This window comes from Adiantum capillus-veneris, chromosome 1, assembly GCF_014529385.1.
Source record: "Adiantum capillus-veneris isolate H3 chromosome 1, ASM1452938v2, whole genome shotgun sequence".
Classification (NCBI taxonomy): domain Eukaryota; kingdom Viridiplantae; phylum Streptophyta; class Polypodiopsida; order Polypodiales; family Pteridaceae; genus Adiantum; species Adiantum capillus-veneris.
Genome location: NC_140931.1, coordinates 54295298 through 54320457, shown reverse-complemented (window position 1 = coordinate 54320457; position 25160 = coordinate 54295298). Strand labels below are relative to the sequence as shown.

Sequence of the window (25160 nt, the reverse complement as noted above, 5' to 3'; positions counted from 1 at the left end):
TTGTCCATAACCACACAAATATTTACATTAGATTATTATAGTTTGACTATTATACGAGAACGCTAGAGAAATCTTTGTCTTTAGGCTTTAGCCATCCTTTACGTAACAAACCACTAAACTAAGAGGCCAGGTCGTTGATAGCAGCTGTGTACTTGTCGGCTATCAATCATAAGGTGGAGTGAAATTGGATAGCCAGAGTGTTGTGTTTTTGGGCACTCAACAAAAAGAGAGGCGCACAGGCGACAAAGTAACAGGGGGCTTGGGGTTGTTGGGCTTCCCCGTTTGGCTCACGTAGCTTAGGGATAGAGCATTCCTATGTACCAGGAAAGGAAACGGCACCGGTTCAAGTCCGGTCGCTTTCCTGGATCGGAAAGGTCGCGGTAGTATCTATTATTTAGTTGAGCACTGCTTTGTTGATCTGAGATTATGCTTAACCCCCGCTCGGCCCCAATCCCGGGACGTAAGATGATTCGCCTTGCCGATGGCCGTTCCGCTTACGGTTATTGGCAAGAGCTGGTAACTAACCAAGAGATCATCAACGACAAAGATTGACCTTTTTAACCAAAAAACCGAGTTTGATCCTGGCTCAGAATGAACGCTGGCGATATGCTTAACACATGCAAGTTGAACGTTGTTTTCTGTTTATAGAACAGTTGAAGACAAAGTGGCAAACGGGTGCGTAACGCGTGGGAATCTGCCAAACAGTTTGGGCCGAATCCCAAAGAAACGAAAGCAAAAAAGCAAGCTTCGATAAAGCTAAAAAGCGCTATTTGATGAGCCTGCGTAGTATTAGGTAGTTGGTTGGGTAAAGGCTGACCAAGCCGCAGATGCTTAGCTGATCTTTTCGGACGATCAGCCACACTGGGACTGAGACACGGCCCAGACTCCATAGGGAGGCAGCAGTGGGGAATATTGGACAATGGGCGAAAGCCCGATCCAGCAATATCGCGTGAGTGAGTGAAAAACGTCGCTAACGCGAGGAAGGGCAATGCCGCTTGTAAAGCTCTTTCGTCGAGTGACGATTATGACAAGACTCGAAAAAGAAGCCCCGGCTAATTCCGTGCCAGCAGCCGCGGTAAGACGGGAGGGGCTAGTGTTATTCGGAATGACTGGGCGTAAAGGGCACGTAGGCAGTGAATCAGGTTGAAAGTTAAAGGCGCCAGCTCAACTGGCGGAATGCTTTCAAAACCAATTCACTTGAGTGGGATAGAGGGGAGTGGAATTTCGTGTGGTAGGGATAAAATCCGGAGATATACGAAAGAACGCCGAAGTAGCGAAGGCAGCTTTCTGGGTTTCTACTGACGCTAGGGTGCGAAAGCTTGGGGAGCAAACAGGATTAGATACCCTGGTAGTCCATGCCGTAAACGATGAGTGTTCGTCCTTGGTCCGCGGATCGGGGGCTCAGCTAACGCATTAAACACTCCGCCTGGGGAGTACGGTCGCAAGACTGAAACTCAAAGGAATTGACGGGGGCTTGCACAAGCGGTGGAGCATGTGGTTTAATTCGATACAACGCGCAAAACCTTACCAGCCCTTGACATATGAACACTTGACGTATGAACACTTGACATATGAACAAGTGTGCTTGTCCTTAACGGGATGAAACGAAAATTCATACAGGTGCTGCATGGCTGTCGTCAGCTCGTGTCGTGAGACGTTTTTGGTTAACTCCTATAACGAGCGAAACCCTTGTTTTGTGTTGCTAAGACATGCTGCTCTCAAAGGATCAATGTCATTATTTACTTGTCAGCGGGGCGGTACGGGATTGATGACACTTCCTCTGTGCCGATGTTGCACTCACAGGAGACTGCCTATAGTTCTACTATGGAGGAAGGTGGGGATGACGTCAAGTCCGCATGGCCCTTATGGGCTGGGCTACACACGTGCTACAATGGCAATTACAATAGGAAGCAGGGCCGTAAGGCGGAGCGAATCCATAAAGATTGCCTCAGTTCGGATTGTTCTCTGCAACTCGAGAACATGAAGTTGGAATCGCTAGTAATCGCGGATCAGCATGCCGCGGTGAATACGTACCCGGGCCCCGTACACACCGCCCGTCACACCCTGGGAATTGGTTTCGCCCAAAGCATCGACCAGAGATCACCTATTGCTAAAGTGTTTCATGCCGGCGTTGAGTGTGGCCCATTTTGGTATGGGTGGTCTCCTTGGCGCATATCACGGTTGGGTCAGTGACTGGGGTGAAGTCGTAACATGGTAGTCGTAGGGGAACCTGTGGCTGGAGGGAATCTTAAAGGGAGGCGCTAGCGTCTTTTTATTAACTGTACGTGAGTTGATAAAGTCAATTCGTTCGGGTAAGCTAACTGTGCGAGGGGGAAGTGTGGGGTTGGTAGCGATTAAATAATCAAAGGCTTGTACTAGCTGTATTTGCATTTTCTCTGGCAGGTGCTTTTGTCGTTAGCACTTTTTTGTTTCTTAATCAAGCGTGTTTGTTTTGTCCGGGCATCCTAGTAAAACGCGGAACACCTGATCCCATTCCGACCTCGATATGTGAAAAGCGTTTTCCGCTATATGTACTGAGAATTGTCGGGAGACATAGTTGACAGCCCGGACCCACTAAAGATGCGAAGAGGAGAAGAGAAAGGAACGCCATAACGGATAGCAAAAGCTAGGCAATTCTTCGAATTAACTGCAGTAATTCGACCACCAAAGCGATGACGTGGCTGCAGTCATTCTAAACAATTGCTAGCGGCGGATGCTGCAGTCATCTGACCTTTCCTTGCTATCCGAGTGGATGCTTCCACTGGGCGGGGACTGGACCAATGTGATCTCGCCTTGACGTTGGCGGTCCGGCTTATGGAGAAGAGACCAAGGCCTTCTTTGACCAAGAGTCACACCTTTATGAAAATATTGCATCGGCACTTGTACCCTAACGTTGACCTTAAATTAGAGATGAGAAAAATGTATAGTCTAATCTCAATCGAGAGATAGAGCGGCTTGGAAAGGCCGTGCGACTTGAGGAGCATAAGGCAATGGTTATGGCAGCCGCCAAACTCAAGACCAACGTTGTACTTACCGGCACTTTCCTTTCGGGAGCCTAAGGTCCCTCTCTTCCGCCGGGCAGGGTAAGTGCCTGCAGCGCCCACTTTTGCCGGGGGAAGTGCCTAACGGCACTAACTCTTTCTCAACATTCCATTCTTTTCAAATCGAAAAGAGAAAACTGTTTGAAAAGAAATGGCTGGCTGAAATGAGATTCCGCAGAATGCAAAATTGCTTGCGTTAGGGCAAACGTCACTCCGCTGGAGAGAGAGGGCCCTAAAAAAGCGCGCTTCTTTGGTTATCCCTTTCAAATCGCGCGCCCTGTCTCCTTTACAAGCAAGTGTCCGGGGAGACCCGATTGCCAAGGCTACTGTCATTTCAGCTTAGCGGGAGGCTCCTACCCCACCATGCGTTCCTTTGGGGAGGGTGTGAAGCTAACAAAACAATGCAAGAGGTGGCAGCATAGAACCCGCTAGGAGTGGCAAGACTACTGATCAACGCAAGTGAACTGTGCGACAACGCTTCGTAGAAACCATAAAGCTGCTGTATCATTACGGGCCAGCAGGCACTCTGTTGGCGAAGAATGAACCAGAATGTGATTTGGGACACGATGGGCCTCTGCGTGCCCCGATCGGCAAATGATCACCGGAGTATAGCACAGGATCGCTTTTCCTTGTAATAAAGTCAACATGTCGACAAGGTAAACCCAATGGGCTCCCCTCAGGAGGTCTGGTCGTAAGATCAGATACCGTCCAGTGGGCAGAAGACGATATGAAAAGCCACCAGCTTGCTTTACTGGGTAGGGTAAAATAGGCAGCGGAGGTAGATAGAGACATATCTATTCAATGAATCGCCGACCTGACCTTTTGAGTTGGGGGCCCGGTGCTAACTCGTATCATGAATGACGAAGCGCGCGCGAAAAGACCATTTATACGCACTTCGTGCCTTAAATGAATAACTGCGAGCAGTAACGCCACAAAGGTTATGCAAGGGTCGCTGGGCTTCCCCCGCTAGGGTTCCCCTGGCTGAGCCAGCTGCCCTTTCTTCTGGTTTCATGCATACTGGAAACCAAGGAAACTGAGTTGCGCTTTGCTTCTAGCTTCTCTCTAAACGCTCCGAGCGGTTCCTGAAACGCAGGAACCAAAAGCTGCCGGGGCCTAGACTTCCCATTCGTCATTTGAGCCGTATGCAAGGAAACTTGCACGTGCGGTTCAAAGAGGGGGGAAAGCTCTTCCGTTCCGGGCTTACCTATCTGAATAACCAAGATCGGATATAGCTGGTTTTCCGCGAAATCTATTGAAGTAGAGCGTATAACGTTTATGGCTTGAGGTAGAGCACTCAATGGGCTAGGGTAGCCCAAAGCTTGACCGACCCCAAGGAAACTCCGAATACAGGCCATGGGTTTGTACAGACAGACTTCGGGTGCTAAGATCCAAAGTCGAAAGGGAAACAGCCCAGATCGTACGCTAAGGTCCTTAAGCAATCACTTAGTGGAAAAGGAAGTGATCAAGCGATGACAACCAGGGGGTGGGCTTGGAAGCAGCCATCTTTCAAAGAAAGCGTAATAGCTCACTGGTCTAGCTTCATGGCACTGAAAATGTCTCGGGGCTCAAGTGACTCACCGAAGCGACGAGACCTTGAAAGAAGCTTTTTCAAGTGTCAGTAGCGGAACGTTCTGTCAATCAAGGAAAGTTGTTGGTGACAACACCTGGAGGTACCAGAAGTGAGAATGCTGACATGAGTAACGAGAAATCATGTGAAAAACATGATCGCCTGCCAGTTCCAGGGTTTCTGCGTTCAGTCAATCTACGCAGAGTGAATCGGTCCCTAAGGAACCCCGAAAGGGCAACGTCCGATGGGTACACGAAAGCGACGAAGTTGCTTTAACTACTGAACCATGCGTGTTTGTTAAACTCGTGAATTGGATGATTGGGCAGGGGGCTACAAAGTCACTCCGGCTGCAGGGTTGAAACTCCCGGGAAAAAACTTCGTGGAATTGGGAGGGCGATTCAACATTTAAAATGCAAAACCAACCGTACCCCAAACTGACACGGGTGAACAAGTAGAATATACTAAGGCGCTTGAGAGAACCATGTTGAAGGAACTCGGCAAAATGGCCCCGTAACTTCGGAAGAAGGGGTGCTCTCCTATTGAAGGATTGGGAAAGCGGCACATATTGGGGGTAGCGACTGTTTATTAAAAACACAGGACTCCGCTAAGTGGTAACACGATGTATAGAGTCTGACACCTGCCCGGTGCCGGAAGGTAAAAAGGAGAAGTGTTATAAGCTTTGAATGGAAGCCCCGGTAAACGGCGGCAGTAACTCTAACTGTCCTAAGGTAGCGAAATTCCCCGACAAAGGGGTGGTTTGACAGAGATGTTCGACAACATAATCGGGCAATATGCTGGGACATCCGCCCGAATTTCAGTATCCAATACTCATACAGAACAGGATAAAATCAAAAAAATCTGGCTGTCGACAGCGCGAAGCGCTTTCAACCAACCTACGGCCTATCCACGGCTGAATGGAAAATGTAGTTGGTGGCGCGGACCATCAGCAGGATAGCAAGTTGGAAATACATCGTCTTTCGAGCCCGCGGCTGACCATTTTCGTAGCCTCGCGCCGTGCGCCCGCGAACGTAGTTCCAAGATCTAAACTCGATCCCCAACGACCACACGCCAGACATCCTTCGAGATGATGATATAGTCCGAACTTATAGGCGACTATAAGGCCATAGGCGAGGATGGCATGGAACTGAATACCATCCATTGCCGTTTGATTAACTTTATTGTGTCGCATAAGTAGCGACCTGCATGAATGGTGTACACAGTAAGTTACGCCAGCCTTCTAAGTAATTATTAGGTTTTAGGCCACATTACATGCGGGAACACTTTAAAGATCTAAGTGCACTTGTCTTCAAGGACTTAGATATGACACAATGGACGATCCGCAGGATTGGGGAATGGAAAAGCATGCACTTGCTCCAGAACATCCAGACTGGATAGCAGAGGTCCAATCCCCAGAGACTTTACATGAAGCGCCCAGGCTTACCGCTATGGCTTATTCTATTGGAACTGAGAAAAAGGCCTGGGTAAAGAGAAAGCCCAAGCTAAACCAAAAAGTTTAGCAAGACTTACAGGTAACGACTGCCCCGCTGTCTCCAACATGGACTCAGTGAAATTGAATTCTCCGTGAAGATGCGGAGTACTAACGGCTAGACGGTAAGACCCCGTGCACCTTTACTATACTTTTGCAGTGACATCCTTGATTTAATGTGTAGGATAGATGGGAGGTGATGGCAATGTCGCCACCAATCTTGAAATACCACTCTCTCGTCGTTGGATGCCTAACCGCCGCTGCTGTCAGAAGCGGGATATTGCAAGGTGGGTAGTTTATCTGGGGCGGATGCCTCCCAAAGAGTAACGGAGGTGTGCGAAGGTAGGCTCAAGCTAATATTATAACAGCTTATGAGCGTAATGGTAGAAGCCTGCCTGACTGTAAGACTTACTAGTCGGACAGAGACGAAGGTCGGCCATAGTGATCCGGGAGTCCCGTGTGGAAGGGCTCTCGCTCAACGGATCAAAGGTACGCCGGGGATAACAGGCTGATGACTCCCAAGAGCTCTTATCGACGGAGTCGTTTGGCACCTCGATGTCGACTCATCACATCCTGGGGTTGAATAAGGTCCCAAGGGTTCGGTTGTTCGCCGATGAAAGTGGTACGTGAGTTGGGTTTAGAACGTCGTGAGACAGTTCGGTTCCTATCTACCGTTGGTTTTAGAGAACTGCGAGAAGCTTGCCCTAGTACGAGAGGACTGGGTTAGGTCAACCTATGGTGTTCCGGTTGTTGTGCCAGTAACAGCGCCGGGTAGCTAAGTTGGTAGGGAAGAACCGCTGAAAGCATCTAAGCGGGAAATCCTTCTCTAGACAAGTTCTTCTACCGGGTGAAAGAACATCACTTTGATAGGCGAGAGGTAAAAGCGCCGCAAGGACAATGGGCTTCCTCGTACTAATCTCTTTTCAAGATTCCACTAACGATGTTGTATGGTTACCCCAGGTGGGGCAAGGGATGGCACGAAAGCGCGTACGACACACACCTTAGCATGAGCACGTATAGCCGGGTAAAAAAACGATCTAAAGAGATGGGTAGCTAAAGTAGTAACGAGTTGAAATCCTATACGGGTCGTAGTTATCAAGTATTTTGCTTGCGTAAGTCAGGAATGATATAATACGTAACGTGACGTATAGGATACGATATAGGCTTTGTTTTAAAGTGTTGTTATTAAACTAGATGAGAAGCCACGCTGCAAAATAACTCCTTTTCGCCATGCATAGACCAAGCCGACGATTAAGACAAATAGAAAAACAATTACTTCAACGAAAGCTAAAATAAGCCCAATTCCCGCTATAGCCCTAGAAAAATACGGTTTCGACTTTCGTGAAGAATTAAGAAAAGATGTAAACTCTTCGATCCTTGAGATACTCTTCGACAAGAAAACTTTTTCGTTTCTAAAACAGCAAGCAAACTGACCCTTATGAATGCCAGCGCTTGAGCTTTGGGTTTGGGCAGTCGAAATGTCTAGCCCATCAAAGGAATATGTACTCACATAGGGAAGGGACCCTGATATGTAGGCTTCCTATGTCTCGGGTGCTTTAGAGGGCCCGGCGTATATGCCAGTGTGGCAAGCCACCATGTCTACCTTGCTCAGGGAGAGTTCCTCTAAGAGGATTAAACGGTCAATTGCCGCCCTTAGAACCCCCTCAAGGTCGCGCCTTAGATTGGCTATGGTAGCAGCCCCCCGCCTGTTCTTCGGCTACAGCCTAAAGCGGGTAACCCACCGATTCTGTATAGGTGGTAGCGAACAGGTGCCGTACTGAGCTCTTTTGGTTAAAGTAGGTGCTTTCCCTTGGCCAGAAGAGCCTATAGAGCATGTAGCATGCATTAACTGCCGCTGTGCACTCGTCGTTGAGTCGCTTGACCAGGCCCCGGCAGCGACTCGGGGTGGCGGTTAGCCGGGTTTTCCCTAGCTTAAGGTGCCGTGCCAAGGGGTAAGGCGTCCCGGCCAATGTAGTGCTGGGCTCCAGGCAACAGGGAAGTTTTCATTACAATTTGAATTTCCTAGCCTAGTTATAAATTTAATGTGCTAATCTGTATACGAATGGAGACGATCGGACTTGAACCAATAACTTCATGCTTGCAAAACATGCGTTCTACCGATTAAACTACGCCCCCGCCCTCGTTTCATGTGCAACACGTATCATATAGGCAAACAAAACTTTTCTTTTAAAGCAAAGAATTTGTGTGGCTAGCGCCATGTAGTCCTTATTCCACTGATGCTCAGGCGGAAGAACCGAAGCTCTAAAAAAAGGTCGGCACGCGTAAATCGACTAACTGCTTCTCTCCGGACGAATCCAAAAAAACAAATTAAACGACTATTCTTTCGAAAGCTCTTTTAAGACGCTACGAATAGATAGGCATGGTCAAATGCTAAAAGGGTAATCCGTGATAGATAGATAGAAAAGGACGCGGTAAAGGGAGGAATCCTTGGGCCTGACCTAATCTCGTAGTCATAGTGCTATCGTTGGCTTCTGCATTTAAACGATTAATTTCACAACCCAGCATTCACGCATGCCAGGAAGGCATTGGCTAGATGCCCTTGCCAGCACCTGAGGTCAAATGGCATTTCATCTTAACATGATCCGGCCCCATAGCTTGTTAAGAGTCTATGTGCTTACTGAACCTGGGATGCTACGTAGCGGTTGCCAAGGCGGGACTTCAAGTTGCAACGAATTATCATGATTCGTTTACGTCGTAGAATCAATCGACATTCTTCTAGCAATTTCTTTGTTTTCAACGTTTATGGCATTTCTTTATGCACGGTTGACATAGCGAAGACAGCAGCTCTTGCCAAGGCAGTAGCTCTATGTCAATAAGGGCTAGCAACAGAGCCTCCTCCTCGCGTGTCCAAATCCCTAGCAAAAGGAGTAGGTAGCTGGGGGGAACCCACATACATCCATTGCATTCTAAGCTAGGGTCCCTTGTCATGTACCGTCATGCCACAGTGGGTTTACTTAAAAAAAACTGGGGATGGAGTCGAACCATCATTCTAGGACTGTAAGTCCAACGCATTACCATTATGTTACCTAGTTGGGGGGTGACCAAAGCAAAGGCCACCCCGAAGTAACCGTTATTTATCTAGACTTATCTTCAGGGTTGTTTATTGATTTCCTTAAAATACGAAGAATATCGAAAAGGCCATCATCAAAGCAAACAGGGCAATAGCTTTTGTTAAGGCAAAGCCTGGAGACCGAATAATTGTTTGGCTAATGATAGATTTCACGCCACAGGGCTTGTCAAAGGACTAAATACGTTTCCAATACCTACTGCTGCTCCTTTTCTCATTCTCGGGTTCATCCTTGCCATTCTCTTTTTCGGGAAGCAGGAAGGGGCAAAGCCAGGAAATTCCCCCCAGTGCTTCCTATTCTCCGGGGTCATTATCGCCCGACCCAGTATCCTGACCGTTCCCTTCATTTCCGGAAGGAGTGTCTTCCTCCGGTTTTGGTCCCCTACAGAAACACAAAACCCGGTTCCACCAAGAACGTTTAGGCACTTGTGATTGTGCAAGGTGATCCAGCTTGGAAAGCAGCTCCTCTTCTTGTTGTCAAGAAAAGGGGCTCTGGCTCTTTGCCTCGCTAGTCTCGGGAGCCTCGCTAGTACCCTCCTCCTTCCTGTTCTTCGATGACGAAGGGCTTCCCTCAACTTCGCTTGACGGCCCTGAGCTCAATTCGTGTCCGGCCTTGTCTCCTTCTGGAGTGGAGTTGTCATCCTTGATTTCACGAGTATCCCCTCCAAACTCCTCTTCCCATAACGGCGCCCCCGAAGATGATGGAGGAGGAGGAAACGATAAATTCTCTGTCGGCGTCGAGCCTTGTTCGGCGGGCTGCTGGCTTGTTTCCGCTTCCGGCCTGTCTTCTGAACTGTCGGAATTGGAAGAATAGAAGTAACAAGTTAAAAAATTGCCCCCGCTTATTCCTTCCAAATTCGTACATTGAAATGGCGACCACTAAGAAAACACATTCGATATGAACTCCCGAGTCACTCTAGAGTGACACCGTACGGGTAACTCTTAACGAACAAACGAAAAGGGATTTTTCTTTTTGGTAGTTCACTGGAAACCCCCCGACGGCTAATCATCGAAAGAGTTAGACTTTTTGAAGTTTCGAATAGGTTATTTTTCATCATTTTTTGTTGATGATCTCTTAGTTAGTTACTGGCAAAGCCAATAACCGTAAGCGGAATGGCCACGGCAAGGCGGATCATCTTACATTCCGGAAAAGGGTTGCCCCAATAATCTCCAGTCACCATACCAGTGCTCAACTTAATGACAGAGTAGTAGATGATCCTTCCGATCCAGTTTGGCTCATGACCGGGCTTGAACCGGTGCCGTTTCACAGACTCTCTCCTTTAAGTTACATGAGCTGCGAAAAACTAAACTACTGCCAAGCGAGGAAAGCAAAGCTCTTTTGAGATAGAATGTGGGCAGATTGATTCTTATTTGTAGGCAACTATGGCTCCTCGAAGCGAAGAACTGTACGAACTATAACGTAGGCTACCGCTCTACCCTTCGAAACTCAACCAACTAAACTCTCGGTGTCTACGGCGTTAGAGTGAACTTCGTGCCCAAACGAGCACGCAGACACGGGGATTTCAAAATACCTTGATCAAATAGGGTGTCGTTTGCTTAATTTCCTCGTCCGAGCAATGAAACAACTCTCTATATTACGTAATTAATGGGAGGCAGGGAAACGTAATTAATTGTCCGTCCGAGCGGCAGGGAAAAGGTATTTTGAAATCCCTGCAACCAAGCAAGCACTGCCTGCGGCACTGCTTTAGTAGCAAGAAAGGCGGTCGACTGGTAAGCCTATCTGTCCATACGGTGGTCTACTTACTCGATTCTGCAGCTACCGCGGCTCTAGCCGGGGCCAATTATGCCACTTTTTGCAAGGTGGAATGAAGTCTAATCATGAACCGTGATAGATTTCTATGACTGCTCGACCGAACTACGAATTAGTGAGGGATAGCTATACCGAAATACGTAATAGCTACTCGCTTATTCGGTCATGCAAAAGGGAAGGGCCAGTATGAAAAAATTGAAGCCCGTAGACGTTAGTCAACACTTTGCCCTTCAACCACCGAAGATACGTATTTTATAACTGTTTGTCCAGTCAATGAACGTAGAGGCTTTGCTTTGTATTCTCGAAGCTGCTGCTTAGCGCTGATTGCTTCGTATCCCTGAACTGAAGAAGCTGCAACTGTTTGGCGTTGTCTATGGCTATGATTGCATCGCGGCGGTTCATGCACGGCACGGAGACCCTTCTCACAGTTGTCCTGACGTTAACTAACCGGGGCTAGGGAACTGAACTGTTGGTAGTGTAGTGTTTGTTAAATGTAAAGACGTATCCTTTAGCAGTAAAGGCCTGACACTGCCGCTGGGTGATCTAAGCGAGTCGCCCGTCTCGCCTCAACGTACCAAGCATTGCTAGACAATAAGGTGATGGACCAGGGCTTATACGACTTTACTTTAATAGTGAACTATTAAAGGCCATTAAAATTAACGATTTAACCCTTAAACAAAGAATCTATTATGGTTAATAATTAAACCCTATTTACCCTTAGAAAACAAGTTGTTATTAACAAGTTGCACTAGCTCTTCCTTTGCTTTAGTAGCACCTTTGTTCCTACGACATAAAGCTAGCCCCTGTAATGGCAAGCGAAGGGATTTCCGGGGGAAAGCCCGAGCGATTAAGCGCTATATCTTTTATTAGTACAATGCATTTACATTCAACGTAATGGTAGGATTAACGAAAATGCCTTTAAGAGTCTAAAGAGCCACGGTCAAAGGCAAGTGAAGAGAAAGCCCAATTAAAGATGCAAGCGTAGCAAAGGGTTTTTCGTGGGGAGGGAAAGCCCGAGCGGAGCAGCCAATTAAAGAACAATGATTGCATTCCTAAATGGTTAAAGACAGAGAGCTTCACCCGTTTAGGTAACCTAGCTATTACGTTGATTTGTTTCATCCTTAGTTGTTTGAGTTCTTTTCCAGAATACCATGTAGAATGTTATTTTAACACTCTACCCTAGTTTTTTTATGAACCCGGTGGTTCGCGTGGTAATGGATGGTGCTTAATATTCCTTTTTCCTTTCTTTTTCTTTGCTTACAGCTTGCTTTCTTTTTCTTTCTTTGTTTTTCTTTGTTTGTAGTCTCGTTGATTTTAAACGCTTTACAAAAGAAAATCCTATTCTATTTATTAAGCCTCGTGCTATGTACGAACCAGTTAAGTTATGAAGCGACCTAAAGCAGAGCAAGTGGTTTCACGCAAGAAAAAGTTATGAATACCCAGCCATGTTACTGTTGATAAACAATCTTTGAGATAAACTCGGTGCCGTGCCCCTTTCGCTTACTTGTGCGATTCCCCTGGCCTGGATTTTACTCGACGCATCGGCCTTCGACGCTTCTATTATCATTAAGATGTATATGGGGGCAGGGGGCAGACCCCCGAAGAGATTCAATGAGACCACTCGAATACATAGACAACGTGCCATTTCATAAGTAACTAGGAAAAGCGGGGCCACTAGCTTAGTTCCTTTTTGCCTTCAGGTTTTCTTTGACTTTTATAAGAACTGCGAATCTTTGGATAAGCAATTCTTGTTTATCAAGCGCTTCTTCTCGGATGTATTCCTGTATAAGGGCATCTATCCAAAAATCTAAGTGCGAAAAAAAGAAGCCATAACTATCGGTTGGTGGCTTTTGAAATTTCATCTTTCAAACTTTTTTTGTTTTTTGTATCCAAGATTGCGGTTTTTCATCTCTTGTATCCATAACCTTTTTCTTTTCGCTTCGCTTTTGGCCTCAAGGCTTCCCTTCCGAGAAGACAAGACGGCTTATCCCCTCCCTAACGCCGATACAATCAAAATGGTGGACCGAGAAAAGATTCGTGAACTATTACTGCTTGCTGCCAACGACACATCTTTACTTTATGACATTTAGCCTCTTTCATTGACAGTGTGATGAAATGGGGCCGTGTCTTGGATAAAGTCTAAACTCTGTAGAAAAAAGGCTATAGGCACGCACGTATGAGCAATAGCTCTCTTGTGTTTTGTTTGCCCACATGATACGTGTTGCACATGAAACGAGGACGGGGGCGTAGTTCAATCGGTAGAACGCATGTTTTGCAAGCATGAAGTTATCGGTTCAAGTCCGATCGTCTCCATTCGTATACAGATTAGCATATTAAATAGAAATCCAAAAGAAAAAAGAGAAAAAACGCTCTCTTTTTCGTGCTCTAGCTACCATCAAACAGTCCTCCTCGGATAACTCGTCCAATCCGAGAATAGCTATAATATCTTGAAGTTCTTTGTAACGCTGCAAAGTCTGCTTAACCCTTTATGCCGTCTTGTAATGCTTCTCACCCACAATCCAAGGCTGCAGCATAGTTGACGTCGAATCCAACGGATCCACGGCCGAATAGATACCTTTTGCTGCTAAGCCTCTTGAAAGCGCAGTTGTAGCATCTAAATGTGCAAACGTCGTAGCGGGGGCTGGGTCAGTCAGATCATCCGCAGGTACGTAAACAGCTTGAATGGAAGTTATTGATCCTTCCTTGGTGGAAGTAATTCCTTTCCTTTCCTTCCCTTTCCTTTCCTGCAGTAATCCCATTTCCGTACCAAGGGTAGGTTGATAACCTACGGCGGAAGGCCAATAAAAAAGGGTACTCAACAACGCATTAGCGTGCGGAACCAAAGCAGCCCTTCACTCAAACTGACTCATGCGAATGCGGGATGAAGACAAGTGAAACCAAGACCCTAAGGAAACGCACGTTGGAAGAACCAACGAGCCGTCCTAGCCGCGCCTTATCGAGGCGCATGTTTACTATATTCTTAGTACGGCCATCGAGCTGTGAACAAGATATGCAAAAGGCAAGTGAGAATGAAAGGAAAGCCTTGAATCTATGTAAAGCTTACAATCATAACGAAAATGCAGCTAACCAAGAAACACCTAGTCCTATTTTACCACACCACTTGAGCTTAATGAAGAAAGAAACCCGCTGCGCTGATTGAAATCGTTTAAACACACGACGACGTTAGATAAGAACATAATTAATCTCTTGTATATATACAAAAAAGCACCTCTTTGGCTAACTAGCTAAGTGACGCCTTTTTGTTTAGTCCCTGCGAAAGGAAAGAGAGAGCACCTCTTTAGCTGAATAACTAGCTAAGTGACGCCTTTTTGTTTAGTCCCTGCGGTTGGCTTACTTTATCGACTGTGTAGTAACCTTTCTCTTTTTTTCAAGCGTAAGCTTGTATTGAGCTTCAACAACTTTACAGGGCCATTTCCTGCATCCCTTGCCAACTCCAGTAGCTTGTATTGAGCTTTAACAACTTTACAGGGCCATTTCCTGCATCCCTTGCCAACTCCAGTAGCTTAGAGGTCCTTGACCTTAGTGCAAAGCAAATGTGTTCACAGGAAAGGGAGTATTCCTGCGTTTTTCAAGCATCTGCATGAAGATCTATGCACAGAGTATGGCTTGGGTTCAGTGCTTACCATGAGAAGAGTTCACCCCTTAAGGCTAAGCAAAATTCTAAACTTCCAGAGCAGAGATGCAACCTTAGCGTTTCTATGCAGACATTGCACCATACTACATCCCATACCTTCATAGATAGCTTGTCCTTGCACCACTTGCGCCAATTAGGAGCTCTGATTGCAATAATAGTGGCTTACGTGTTGGCATTTGTCTTTATCATTACGGGTATGGTTGGGTGTTTCCATCATTTGACTAAAAAACAGCAGCATATAATATAAAGGAGCTGGTGCATGATTCAGTAGCTCCAGAAGAAACCAAGATGGAAATAAGTGCAGTAACAGCTTTAAAGCATGGTTCTTTTTCCTTTGAGCATTTGTTGAAAGCATTGAATCTTGGCAGTCGTGTGAAGAATCTTCTTATCACATGTGCTGCTGCGTTATTTGAAGAAAAGATGGAGGTTGCAGAGCTAGCAATGCAAGATCTTCATAAATCGGCGTCTGTGTTTAGAGATCCTTTAGAAAGACTTGCTGCATACATGTCTGAAGGGCTCGTAGTAAGGCTTCATGCTTTTAGGTCCACTATATACGGGTAAAAAGAGACTAAAGGGTTGGGTTCCCTTTCTGCTGGGGAAATCGAGGGCCATAACATAAATGCAGGAGACTGAGATGCTATGCTATCTAAAGCATGAAAAGGAGACCGCTTAACGTGAAGGACTGGGATTGGGTTACTTTTATAGCTGCTGTAGCGCTACTATAGCTTGTTGTTTTTGCTGCTTTTCTAAAAAGAGAGAAAGCAAACGAAAGCAAAAATAGAATTGCTTGCTTGCGTTAATAAAACAAAAAAGCGTTGATAAGGTAAAGGTAGCGGCTACCGTTACAGTTATCAAAGTAGACTTATGTGTCGTTTGGTTTGCCATTTTGAAGGGATGGCAAATGGGGTGACCACTGCACTTTTTCCTTTGATTGTCTATTTTTGCTGTTCATTGTTACGGAACAGAGGCAACGACACAGTTACATTCTTACCAAGGTAAGATCGGCGGGAAGAGTGCTCAGGTAACGGCCTGGCCATCATATCATAGGGAAAGAGCGTCTTGTAATTTTCGATTCTGTACTGTACTTCAGCATAATCATCAAGGAAAAGTGTAGGAGGAAATGGGATTCGAACCCATGATACAATGTATTGTATGTTGATTTAGCAAACCAATGCCTTAAGCCGCTCAGCCATACCTCCGGGAAGGGAAGGGATCGGACCTTCCCCCAGCGTTAGTTTGTATTTTCAAGTTCTGTTTTATAATAAAAAAAAGAAAGTCTATATCTGTATCTATAAAAGGAAACTACAAACTATGAAAATAAGATACGATCGATTATCCATTTTCTTTTTCAATCAGTGAAATGTTGCAGCTATTTGATTGAAACACTTGTTTGAATTTCTGTCCAAAGTCAGCCGCGGCAGATGTAGAGACAACGAATCCATCTTCGGCATACGATGCCGACATGAAGATTTCAGGCAATTCCACAAACAGTAATTCCGGAGCCTGCAGAAGTTATTAGAACAACTCGAAATAGGCTTTTGGCTTTCTTTAAAAGCTGACCGGCCAATTCGGGTTTTTGGGGGGTAATCTGATGGTTGAAAGGCAATTTAAGATTTCCGGTAAGGGGAGGGTTGAAGTAGAGGGAATTTTGAGCCCCGTGTGATGTAATGTATAATCCAATGTTAATCGCAAGCTCATGGAATTTAACAAACAATTGCTTATTTGCCATTTCCAGGTTATTAAGTAAAGTAGTTGCCTTATAAGCGAAAGCCCTTGCTTGCTTGATTCCCGTCAATTTGTTGCGTTATCCCATGCGTGGCTGTGGAGATATAATTATGATTTTAACGAACCTATAAGGGATTGTAGTTGTTTGGGAAACAAGGCCTCAACCAGATCATGTGTTACCCAAGCCTTGGGCAATTGCCCCATTTGGTATGTTTCGGTCAAACCCCGAATTTATTGCCAATTTTGAAGAAGATAAGACCAGACATCTTCTATAAAAATATGCCTGCCGGCCAAAAGTGTTCTATCAATTTCAATTCACTCCCTGCGCAAAGAACTATAGCTATTCCCGCCCCTGGAAAAGCCAGAATAACTAAGCTAAGATCATTAAACAAAGTAATGAAAATGAAAAGTGAAAAAAGTCATTGTTTATTGTTTTTTTTTCTTCTTTTTTATGCGCTCTTTGATAGTTTTTCCTTTTTTCTTTGTTTTTTCCTTTTTTATGGAATTTTTTTTGTAAATTCCTTTGGCTTTTTTGCTGGGGTTTTAAGCATTTTTTAAATAAATGACTGTTTTTATGACTAATGAGCAAAATGGATTTGTGAACCATATAGAATCATTATTCACCGGAATGGGATGAGTAATTAATCTGTGTAATTCCTTTGGGAGAATAGAATCTACCAAAAATGCAATAAGTATTCATAATCAATTAGCTTCAAATATAGCGTAAAAATCTCTACATGCATTCAATATAACCAAACCATCTAGAATTTAGCGTGTTATCAGTCCCTCAAAATATCTTTACATCTTTAATAAACGTGGGCTAGAGTGCTGCGTGGATGAAGATTTTAAGCGTTTCTCATGTTTCATATGTTCCCAATTAGTTAAAAAACCACCAATCCATTTAGAATTAATATGATTTTAATTGGTTTTTTTTGCCATTTTTGTTATTATTTCATTGCATAAAGGATCAGTATTTACTAACAGTAAATGGCCTCCTTTATGAATAATAGATTTAATCATATTACAAGCAATCTTCAATAAGAAAAGTGTTTTTTCTAAATCGATAATAGCCCTTTTATGTCTAAATCCATATGAATATCTTTAATAGTATAGGGTAGAGGGTCCTTAATAGCCTAGATGTGCACTTGTACTCGGTAATCTCTAAAGAATGACTTTCTGTTTTTCTTTGGAATAATATTTTTTTTCTTTTTCTTCTATCTTATATGGATAGGCCGTAACGGTGTATAATATTTTTTTATTCTTATTCTTTGAGATTTCAAATCTATATATCCGTTTGGAAACCAATAGAACAATAGCGAATGATTCTGGCAGACTGCAGGTCATGATAAATTGAAAGGTGACTTTTTGTATTGGGTTTTTCATCTCTTGTATCCATAACCTTTTTTGTTTTGAAACCTCAAAAAACAAAAAAGTAACCTACTGTGTACACTATTCATGCAGGTCGCTACTTATGCGACACTTTGCGAAGGTTAATTAAACGGGCCAAACGGCCCATCTCCTTCGGAATCAGAGCTAACAACAGTCGAATTTGCGCCTGCGTCCGCAGTTAAATTTGTGTCCACACCCGCAGTACTTGTTACTAGTTCCTGATAAGCAGTGATCACTTCACTTACCGCCGGGATTATCCGATTCTCGTTCATTTAGCTCCGCTGCGCGAGCTTTGCCTTTTTCCGGCGAATTTATTGTTTTTTCGAAGGGCTTTACTTTACTAAGGCAAAAAGGAGGTTCCGTCTTCGTCTCTTAGACAACGGGTCACGTCTTGCACTACGTCAAGTTTAGCCAAGACGCTTTGCACTTGTTGATCTGCTAGATTAATTCCCTTTTTCTCCGAGCTTCTAGCTTTGGCAAATGAAATCAACGATTTGAATCTGTCATGGCTCTGAATTTGACCCCATCCTGACTCGGAAAAAAGTGGCATAATTAGCATGGCCCCGCCTTTTCAGGTGTGACGCGTTGTCCGCTACGTTTTCGATCTCAGTAGTGAGCTAGCCAATGCTAGACTAACGGAACCGGCAGTCCGGGCCACCGCCTTACTACGTGTGTGTTTGTGTATTTCTCCGCTCCGGAGTTGCGGCCTTTGAGGACTCTGTTCGGGCCTTTTCGTTCGCACTCTCCTTTGCCATCCATCCCATCTACACGTCTGCTCGGAGCCGTTACGGGTCTGCATGGCATGCAATGTAGTCAATCAATTGAAACCTGGTACGCGTAAAGCGAATGAATCCTAGTTTCAAAAGAAAAAAAAAATACCTTTTCAAAAAATTACGGGGGATAAGACCTTATATAAAGATACAATAAAGAAGTTACTTAAATTTAAAACAAACGCTAACTTTTTGAAGATTTGTAATTCATGTAACTATACTTTTAGATTAGTAAATAAACTATCAAAAGATTACAACAAATTTAAAACAGATGTTAATAAGCCTGTAACCAATATGTTTACTGAAGTATCAATTCCTTTATCGGTTTCAGAACCAAACCCCCCTGTATCGTCAGTGCCAGATCCTTTATCTATGCCTGATCCTGTATCGTCAGTGCCTAATCCTGTATCGTCAGTGCCGGATTCTGTATCTAACGTGTCCGATCCTATATCGTCTACGCCTGATAGTTTGTTGCCTATGCCTAAACCTTTATCGTCGGCTGATCCTTTATTGTCACCTGATTCTTTCTCGTTACCTTGCTGCTGAGGATCAATCGATAGATCAATCCTCGGCCCCAAAATTAACAATAAATACGCATAAATCATCTTCGTCGAAACCCGTAGCTTCTTCGTTGAAACCAATTGCTTTTTTGCCAGTAGCTTCTCCGTCTTCGCCCGCAGCGTCGAAACCCGTAGCATCTTTGCCAATTGCTTCTTCGTTGAAACCCGCAGTTTCTCAGCTAATTGCTTCTTTGCCTTACGCTTCTTCGTCGAAACCAATTGCTTTTTCTTCTTCTTTGTCGGGTATACAATGTGTTTCAACCCCGCATATAGTAAATTCAGTAATAAGTAATAAGTTATCAAGCCTAAAACTATTGTTATTAAAAGTGGTAAGTTTATTTCCATTAATATTTCATATAATAAATAATAGTTATTTAGGTGAGATAAATGAGAATAGTTTAATTGACAATTTTAATAGTAATTTAATACAATATGATATAAGTATTCTTTTAAGTATAGTTATAGCATTAGTAGTATCATACGCATTGAATTATAAATCAATGTCAAATAACAAGTTACTAAGAAAAATCTTATTTCAAGTGTTGATAACATTTCTTTTTGTTTCTTTTCTGAGACAAAAAAGTGCTTTTTTTGCGTGCTAGCTACACCTTTTTATTATTATTACACAGACACTTAAGAATTAGTTACGCTAGAAGGTGCAAAATTAATTGGAGTAGGAGCGGCTACCATAGCCCTAGCAGGAGCAGCAGTAGGTATTGGAAACGTATTTAGTTCCATGAATAACCTCACTAAAAAAAGAAATCTTTTGAATTTGAATAACCTCACCAGAAATCTCTCCTTTCTTTTGAATAACCTCACCATATATCTCTCCTTTATTTCTAAGAACCTCAACATATATCTCTCCTTTCTTTTTAATAACCTCACCATATATCTCTCCTTTCTTTCGTTGAGAAAGGTATTCTTGTTTGTTGCTCTTTTTTTAATTTTATTAAATCTAATTGGGCTTGGGTTTGCTGAAACAGCATACTGTATGAATATGGGCGCTAGTAGTTCTTCAATAGTAACTCAAGCGTCTTCACATTCACAGTTTATGCAACTAAAGGAGGAGGATTGCCGTTCAATCTTATTTGAAACTTGGCAAGATTGTGATAAAATACTAAAAACCTGCCAACAAGGCAGATTGCCCAGCGCTGAGAACGGTTATGAATTCGTTTCACAACTGCAGCCTGCGCAAATAAACAATCTAGTAAACTCTATCTCTGCCAAGTTAAACCCCTCCATAGTCAGCGAAGCCACAATGCAGGAATGGGCTCAGATTTCGGTACAGTTTAAGGAGGCAAACTCCCGTCTGTTCACGTCGTTCCATAAGGACCTTATTCCTGGCTTGATGCTCATCTCTGGGGTATCTCTCCCTTTAAGCATGTCCCCGGAAGAGGGCATAGAACTCCTCTTGAAGGTCCCCTTCTCCCAGGAAGTGATAGCGCATTATGCCGCGCAAATAGTCTCCCAGGCGCAACCTTTGATTGACATGTATAAAGCCCTGTTTGAGCTCTTGCCTTCGACTCCAGAAGTAGTTTTTGTTGAGCAAGACATGCCGCCGCTGAATCCAGAAACAGAAATAACTGTTTCGCAGGAGGAGGCGGATAAAATCCAAGCCGTTCATAATAAAGCCAGGGACGCTGTCCAGATTTTCGTTAAGTTCCATAGGCTTAGAAGCCGGATTCGTAAAGGGACTGCCTTTAAACTTAAACGTAGACGTCGTGGTTAAAAAACCGTCTCACGGGCAGAGCGGACACCCTGGGGAGGGTAAAAACCACAGCTGACGACTGAATCCGAATATTACGGATTACATATATCAAGTAATTACTTTCTTTTAGGGAAGGGATGGTTAAATTATTCGGTAACCAACCGAGAGATCATCAACGACAAAGATTGACTTTTTTGTCTTTTAATTGAGTTAATTTTCTTTAATTACGTAAACTCATTTTGAAATAACGCAAAAAACATTTCCAGGGTTGGGCTTTCCTTGACCCAACCCCCCCGCACCGATAGCTCAATTGGATAGAGTCCCTGGCTTCGAACCAGGTAGTTAGGGGTTCGAGTCCTCTTCAGTGCAACATCGTTTCATTTCGGGCTTCGATAAAGCTATATACCACTAACTCTCACTCTTATTGAGAAGAAAGCTTTCACAACTTGCAAGGTAAAGCATGTATCTTCCACCCGGTATTATGTTCAGTCCTCTTTCTTTCAGTTCTTGTTTTATTTAAAGTAAGCGGTTCCCTACGCTTTTTCCTATAGCCCACCTTTTCGATGTTTTAAATCCTATGCCAAGACTAGGGAGCGAGGGGCACAAAGTGTCAAGCAGGGTTGGGTTAACCTTTCTCGCCGATCCAATTTATACTGGGATCAGAGGAATGAGTTGAGAACGCCACTACGTTCCTGTACCCTTTGCTCTTAAAAAGTATCGCTGGTTTTCCCTGCATAATCTGGGCGCATGGTCGAATACGTCCAGTCTAGCGTTGGTAATTCCGTAGAAATAAATGGATGCACGAAGTTCATTCTAACGCCGTAGACACCGAGAGTTTAATTGGTTGAGCCCTGAAGTGCCGAAGGGCAATCCCAACGCAAACCGTAGACATTGATAGTTCCTCATACACGCCTTGTTTCTAAATTACCATGTTATCGCCATGACGGGTTTCGTAACCTCGTCGTGTACTCGAAGCGACAGTGAATTGATCTCTAATCACAATCACCCAGTCCTCTTAATGGTGTCGCTAGGGCAAACAAAACAAGCCAACCACTAACTTTTTTAGGTTAGGGGGGTTTCATTACTGTTTATTACTCATCTGGTGCTTACAGTAGTGTGTTTCTGCTTCTTAGTAGATCTTTTTAAAGAACGCCTTTTTTATTCTATTATTATGCTTATAAACATAGAGATGTGCCTAACAAAGGCATAAAATCATTAGAAACTCTAAAAAAGGCAAAGGAATCTAAAAATGTTTAGGCAAAAGCTACTTTGGAAGCAGAGGCAAGGGAATCACCCTTTATAAACTTTCAAGGAGGCAAAGGAAGCAAGAGAATCCATTTTCGAAGAGAGATACGTCTCCGCCCCTTACATACGAGAAGGTGGTTGGCAAGTCCATGAGTTTTTCAGAAGCTTTCCTAAGTGCTTCGTGTGGTGTCGGACTACCATTAGTCCATATTTCAATGAATGAGATTTCCTGCGTCGCTCTACCACTTCCAAATAGATGGATGCTATAATTTACGTTTCGGACAGGCATAAATACAGCATCGATGGGAAATTGTCCCTTTCCGGATTTCGCTAGATTTTCTATACGATATCCGCAATCTTTTTCAATCTCTAATTCAATAGTTAGAGATATTGGTTGGGTAATGGTAGCTATATATTGCGAATTGTCAATTGCTTCGACGCCAGGTGGTAATGATGGATCGCCCGCAGTTACTTCTTTAGGACCTGTTACAGATGAAAACGCCTCTTGAATATCTTCTTTTGAATCGCCCCTAAGCACAATCTCTTTCGGATTAACTAAAGCATCATGTATTGTCTCTTGAAGACCCGTTATTGTGGAATACTCGTGCACGACTCCGCAAAATCTTGCACGTGTTATGCTTGTCCCTTCAATCTCTTGTGACAAAGCTCTACGCATGGCAATTCCTACAATACTGGCTTGACCCCTTTTAAAGGGAGATACAAGGAAACGACCATAATGAAGCCGCTTACTTTCTATTTTGGATTCAAGGCATTTCCACTGAATTGCCTGCTTAGAGGTCGACATCTCGTTTTTGCGTGCGCATACGTAATTTTTTTTTCTCTCCTTTTGATGTGACTAATCACTAGTTAGACGCGTCTCTTTCTGGGGGGTCTACAACCATTATACGGCATAGGAGTCACGTCACGTATGAAACTGAGGATTATGCCGCTTCTGCGAATAGCTCGCAAAGCGGTGTCTCTCCCCGGTCCGGGCCCGCTCATCATAACTTCTGCTTGTTTCATACCCCGATCCACTGATGCTTTAATTGCATTCTCAGCCGCAGCTTGCGCAGCAAATGGCGTGCTTTTGCGTGTTCCCTTAAATCCACAGGCACCGGCGGAAGACCAAATAATTACCTGTCCCCGGACGTCTGTGACGGTAATGATAGTGTTATTGAAACTCGCCTGTATATGAATGACTCCCTTTTGAACTCCGCGTTTTCCCCCACGTGAACGAATTTTTCTCGATTTATTTGACTTGACATAATTAATTAATTATTTTTATTGGGAAGCTCTGTTTAATTAATATTCTTTTTCAGATAGAAATATTTATTATCCTTGTTTCTGTTTATGTTTTGAGTTGCAACAAATTACCATGATTCGTCTACGTCGTAGAATCAATCGACATTTTTTACATATTTTCCGAATGGAAGCACGGATTTTCGTATCTATAACCTTGAATTAATTGGGTAAATCTACCTGTAGGTTTGCTACATGTTTCTTCGATCTAATCAAGATAGGAAATTTGGCAAGAGAAGTGGTTTGGTTAACTGCCGAAAATCTAAACTGATACCGAAATCTACTGACTATTGTTTGTATGCCTACTTCTAAGGCGGTAGATGATGCGTCCCTTGGTAAGATCATAGGGACTCAGTTCAGCTCTTACCCTATCTCCTGGTAGTATTCTTATATAACTGCGTCGCATCCTCCCCGATATATGAGTCAAAACTTGACATCCATTATCCGAACACGCTCAAAACGTGGCATTGGGTAAAGATTCTGTAACTGTACCTTCCATGTCAATGAGATTCTGTTTCTTCATCATTTGGAATAAGTAAACCTCCTATTTACATTACAGGTTTCTCCAAAAAAATTCTTTTCATTGAAGACGTAACTGGTGAAAATAAGTAACTTTTGTCCCTGTTTCTCCCTTTCAATTACCAAATATGGCGTAGAATTTCCCCCCCCAGTTTTTCTTCGCCTAGCTTCCCGATCTGTAATGAGTCCATAAGACGTTGATAAAATTGCAATTCCCATGCCCCCTAAGATCTTAGGGATTCTTATATGATCGCAATAGATTCTGAGACCGGGTTTGCTAATGTACCTAATAGTTATAGTTTAGTTGCCACGTAAGGTAAGGTAAGGTAAGGTAAGGCTTTTTTTCTTTTTAGCTTAATAAAAGGCTTCAAGCTATAGAGCTTAGGCATCAAACTAGTGAGTTAAAAGAAGGCAAGCACTTACCTAAAAAAGGGGACCAAGGAAACTTAACTTTGGAAAGCACTAGCTCCTCTGACAAAAGCAAAACCATGAGTTCGCAACCTTTTATAACAGAGCAAAAGAATGAAAAGACTGACTCACCAAGCCAGGGTAAAGAGCCTTATAAAAGTTGCAAGAAAAAGAAAGGAAAAAGGAATATTAAGCACCATCCATTACCACGCGAACCACCGGGTTCATGAAAAAACTAGGGTAGAGTGTTAAAATAACATTAGTGGGCAAGCAAATCCGTCATTTTACATGGTATTCTAGATTTTCACTCAAACAACCAAGGATGAAACAAATCAACGTAATAGCTAGGTTACCTAAACGGGTGAAACTCTCTGTCTTTAACCATTTAGGAATGCAATCATTGTTCTTTAATTGGCTGCTCCGCTCGGGCTTTCCCTCCCCACGAAAAACCCTTTGCTACGCTTGCATCTTTAATTGGGCTTTCTCTTCACTTGCCTTTGACCGTGGCTCTTTAGACTCTTAAAGGCATTCTCGTTAATCCTACCATTACGTTGAATGTAGATGCATTGTACTAATAAAAGATATAGCGCTTAATCGCTTGGGCTTTCCCCCGGAAATCCCTTCGCTTGCCTTTACCCGTTGCTGCCACAGTAAGGGATCTTTAGACTCTTGAAGGCAGGCTCGTCAATCCTACCATTACGTTTCAAAATGTAGATACATTTAAGTAAAGTAAAGTAATTCTTGATATGGCTAATGCTTTATCGCTTGGGCTTTCCCCCCGGAAATCCCTTCGCTTGCTAGGATTGTGCTTTACAGACTGCCATGTAGCTGAGATATCAGCGTGCAACCTTTCAATATTCACTTTTTTATTAGAGAAAAACGAAGTATAATTAGAAACCATGATCTATTTATCATCTAATGGTCAAATC

General features: G+C 43.7%; 1 protein-coding gene, 1 long non-coding RNA gene, 1 other non-coding gene and 1 pseudogene across 3 annotated transcripts; 3 read left to right on the top strand and 1 right to left on the bottom strand.

Moving 5' to 3' along the window:
• The first annotated feature begins 568 nt into the window (after positions 1–568).
• On the top strand, positions 569–2241 carry LOC147464800 (18S ribosomal RNA; annotated as a pseudogene).
• A 2150-nt stretch (positions 2242–4391) lies between these two features.
• LOC147464799 (uncharacterized) lies at positions 4392–7595 on the top strand. The gene is made up of 2 exons (XR_015188710.1): positions 4392–5820; positions 6138–7595. It is a non-coding gene; the product is annotated as an uncharacterized LOC147464799 (long non-coding RNA).
• Positions 7596–13193: 5598 nt separating this feature from the next.
• On the top strand, positions 13194–13266 carry TRNAA-UGC (transfer RNA alanine (anticodon UGC)). Its single transcript has one exon. It is a non-coding gene; the product is annotated as a tRNA-Ala (tRNA).
• Positions 13267–15225: 1959 nt separating this feature from the next.
• On the bottom strand, positions 15226–19248 carry LOC147464797 (uncharacterized). Its single transcript, XM_086516652.1, has one exon. It carries the CDS (start codon positions 19188–19190, stop codon positions 18744–18746), a length of 447 nt encoding a protein of 148 aa, XP_086372778.1. The 5' UTR covers positions 19191–19248; the 3' UTR covers positions 15226–18743.
• Positions 19249–25160: the final 5912 nt, after the last annotated feature.

Bases quoted from the DNA above. Each gene is read 5' to 3' on its own strand.
- LOC147464797 (XM_086516652.1), bottom strand. From the start codon at position 19,190: ATGCTACGGGTTTCGACGCTGCGGGCGAAGACGGAGAAGCTACTGGCA.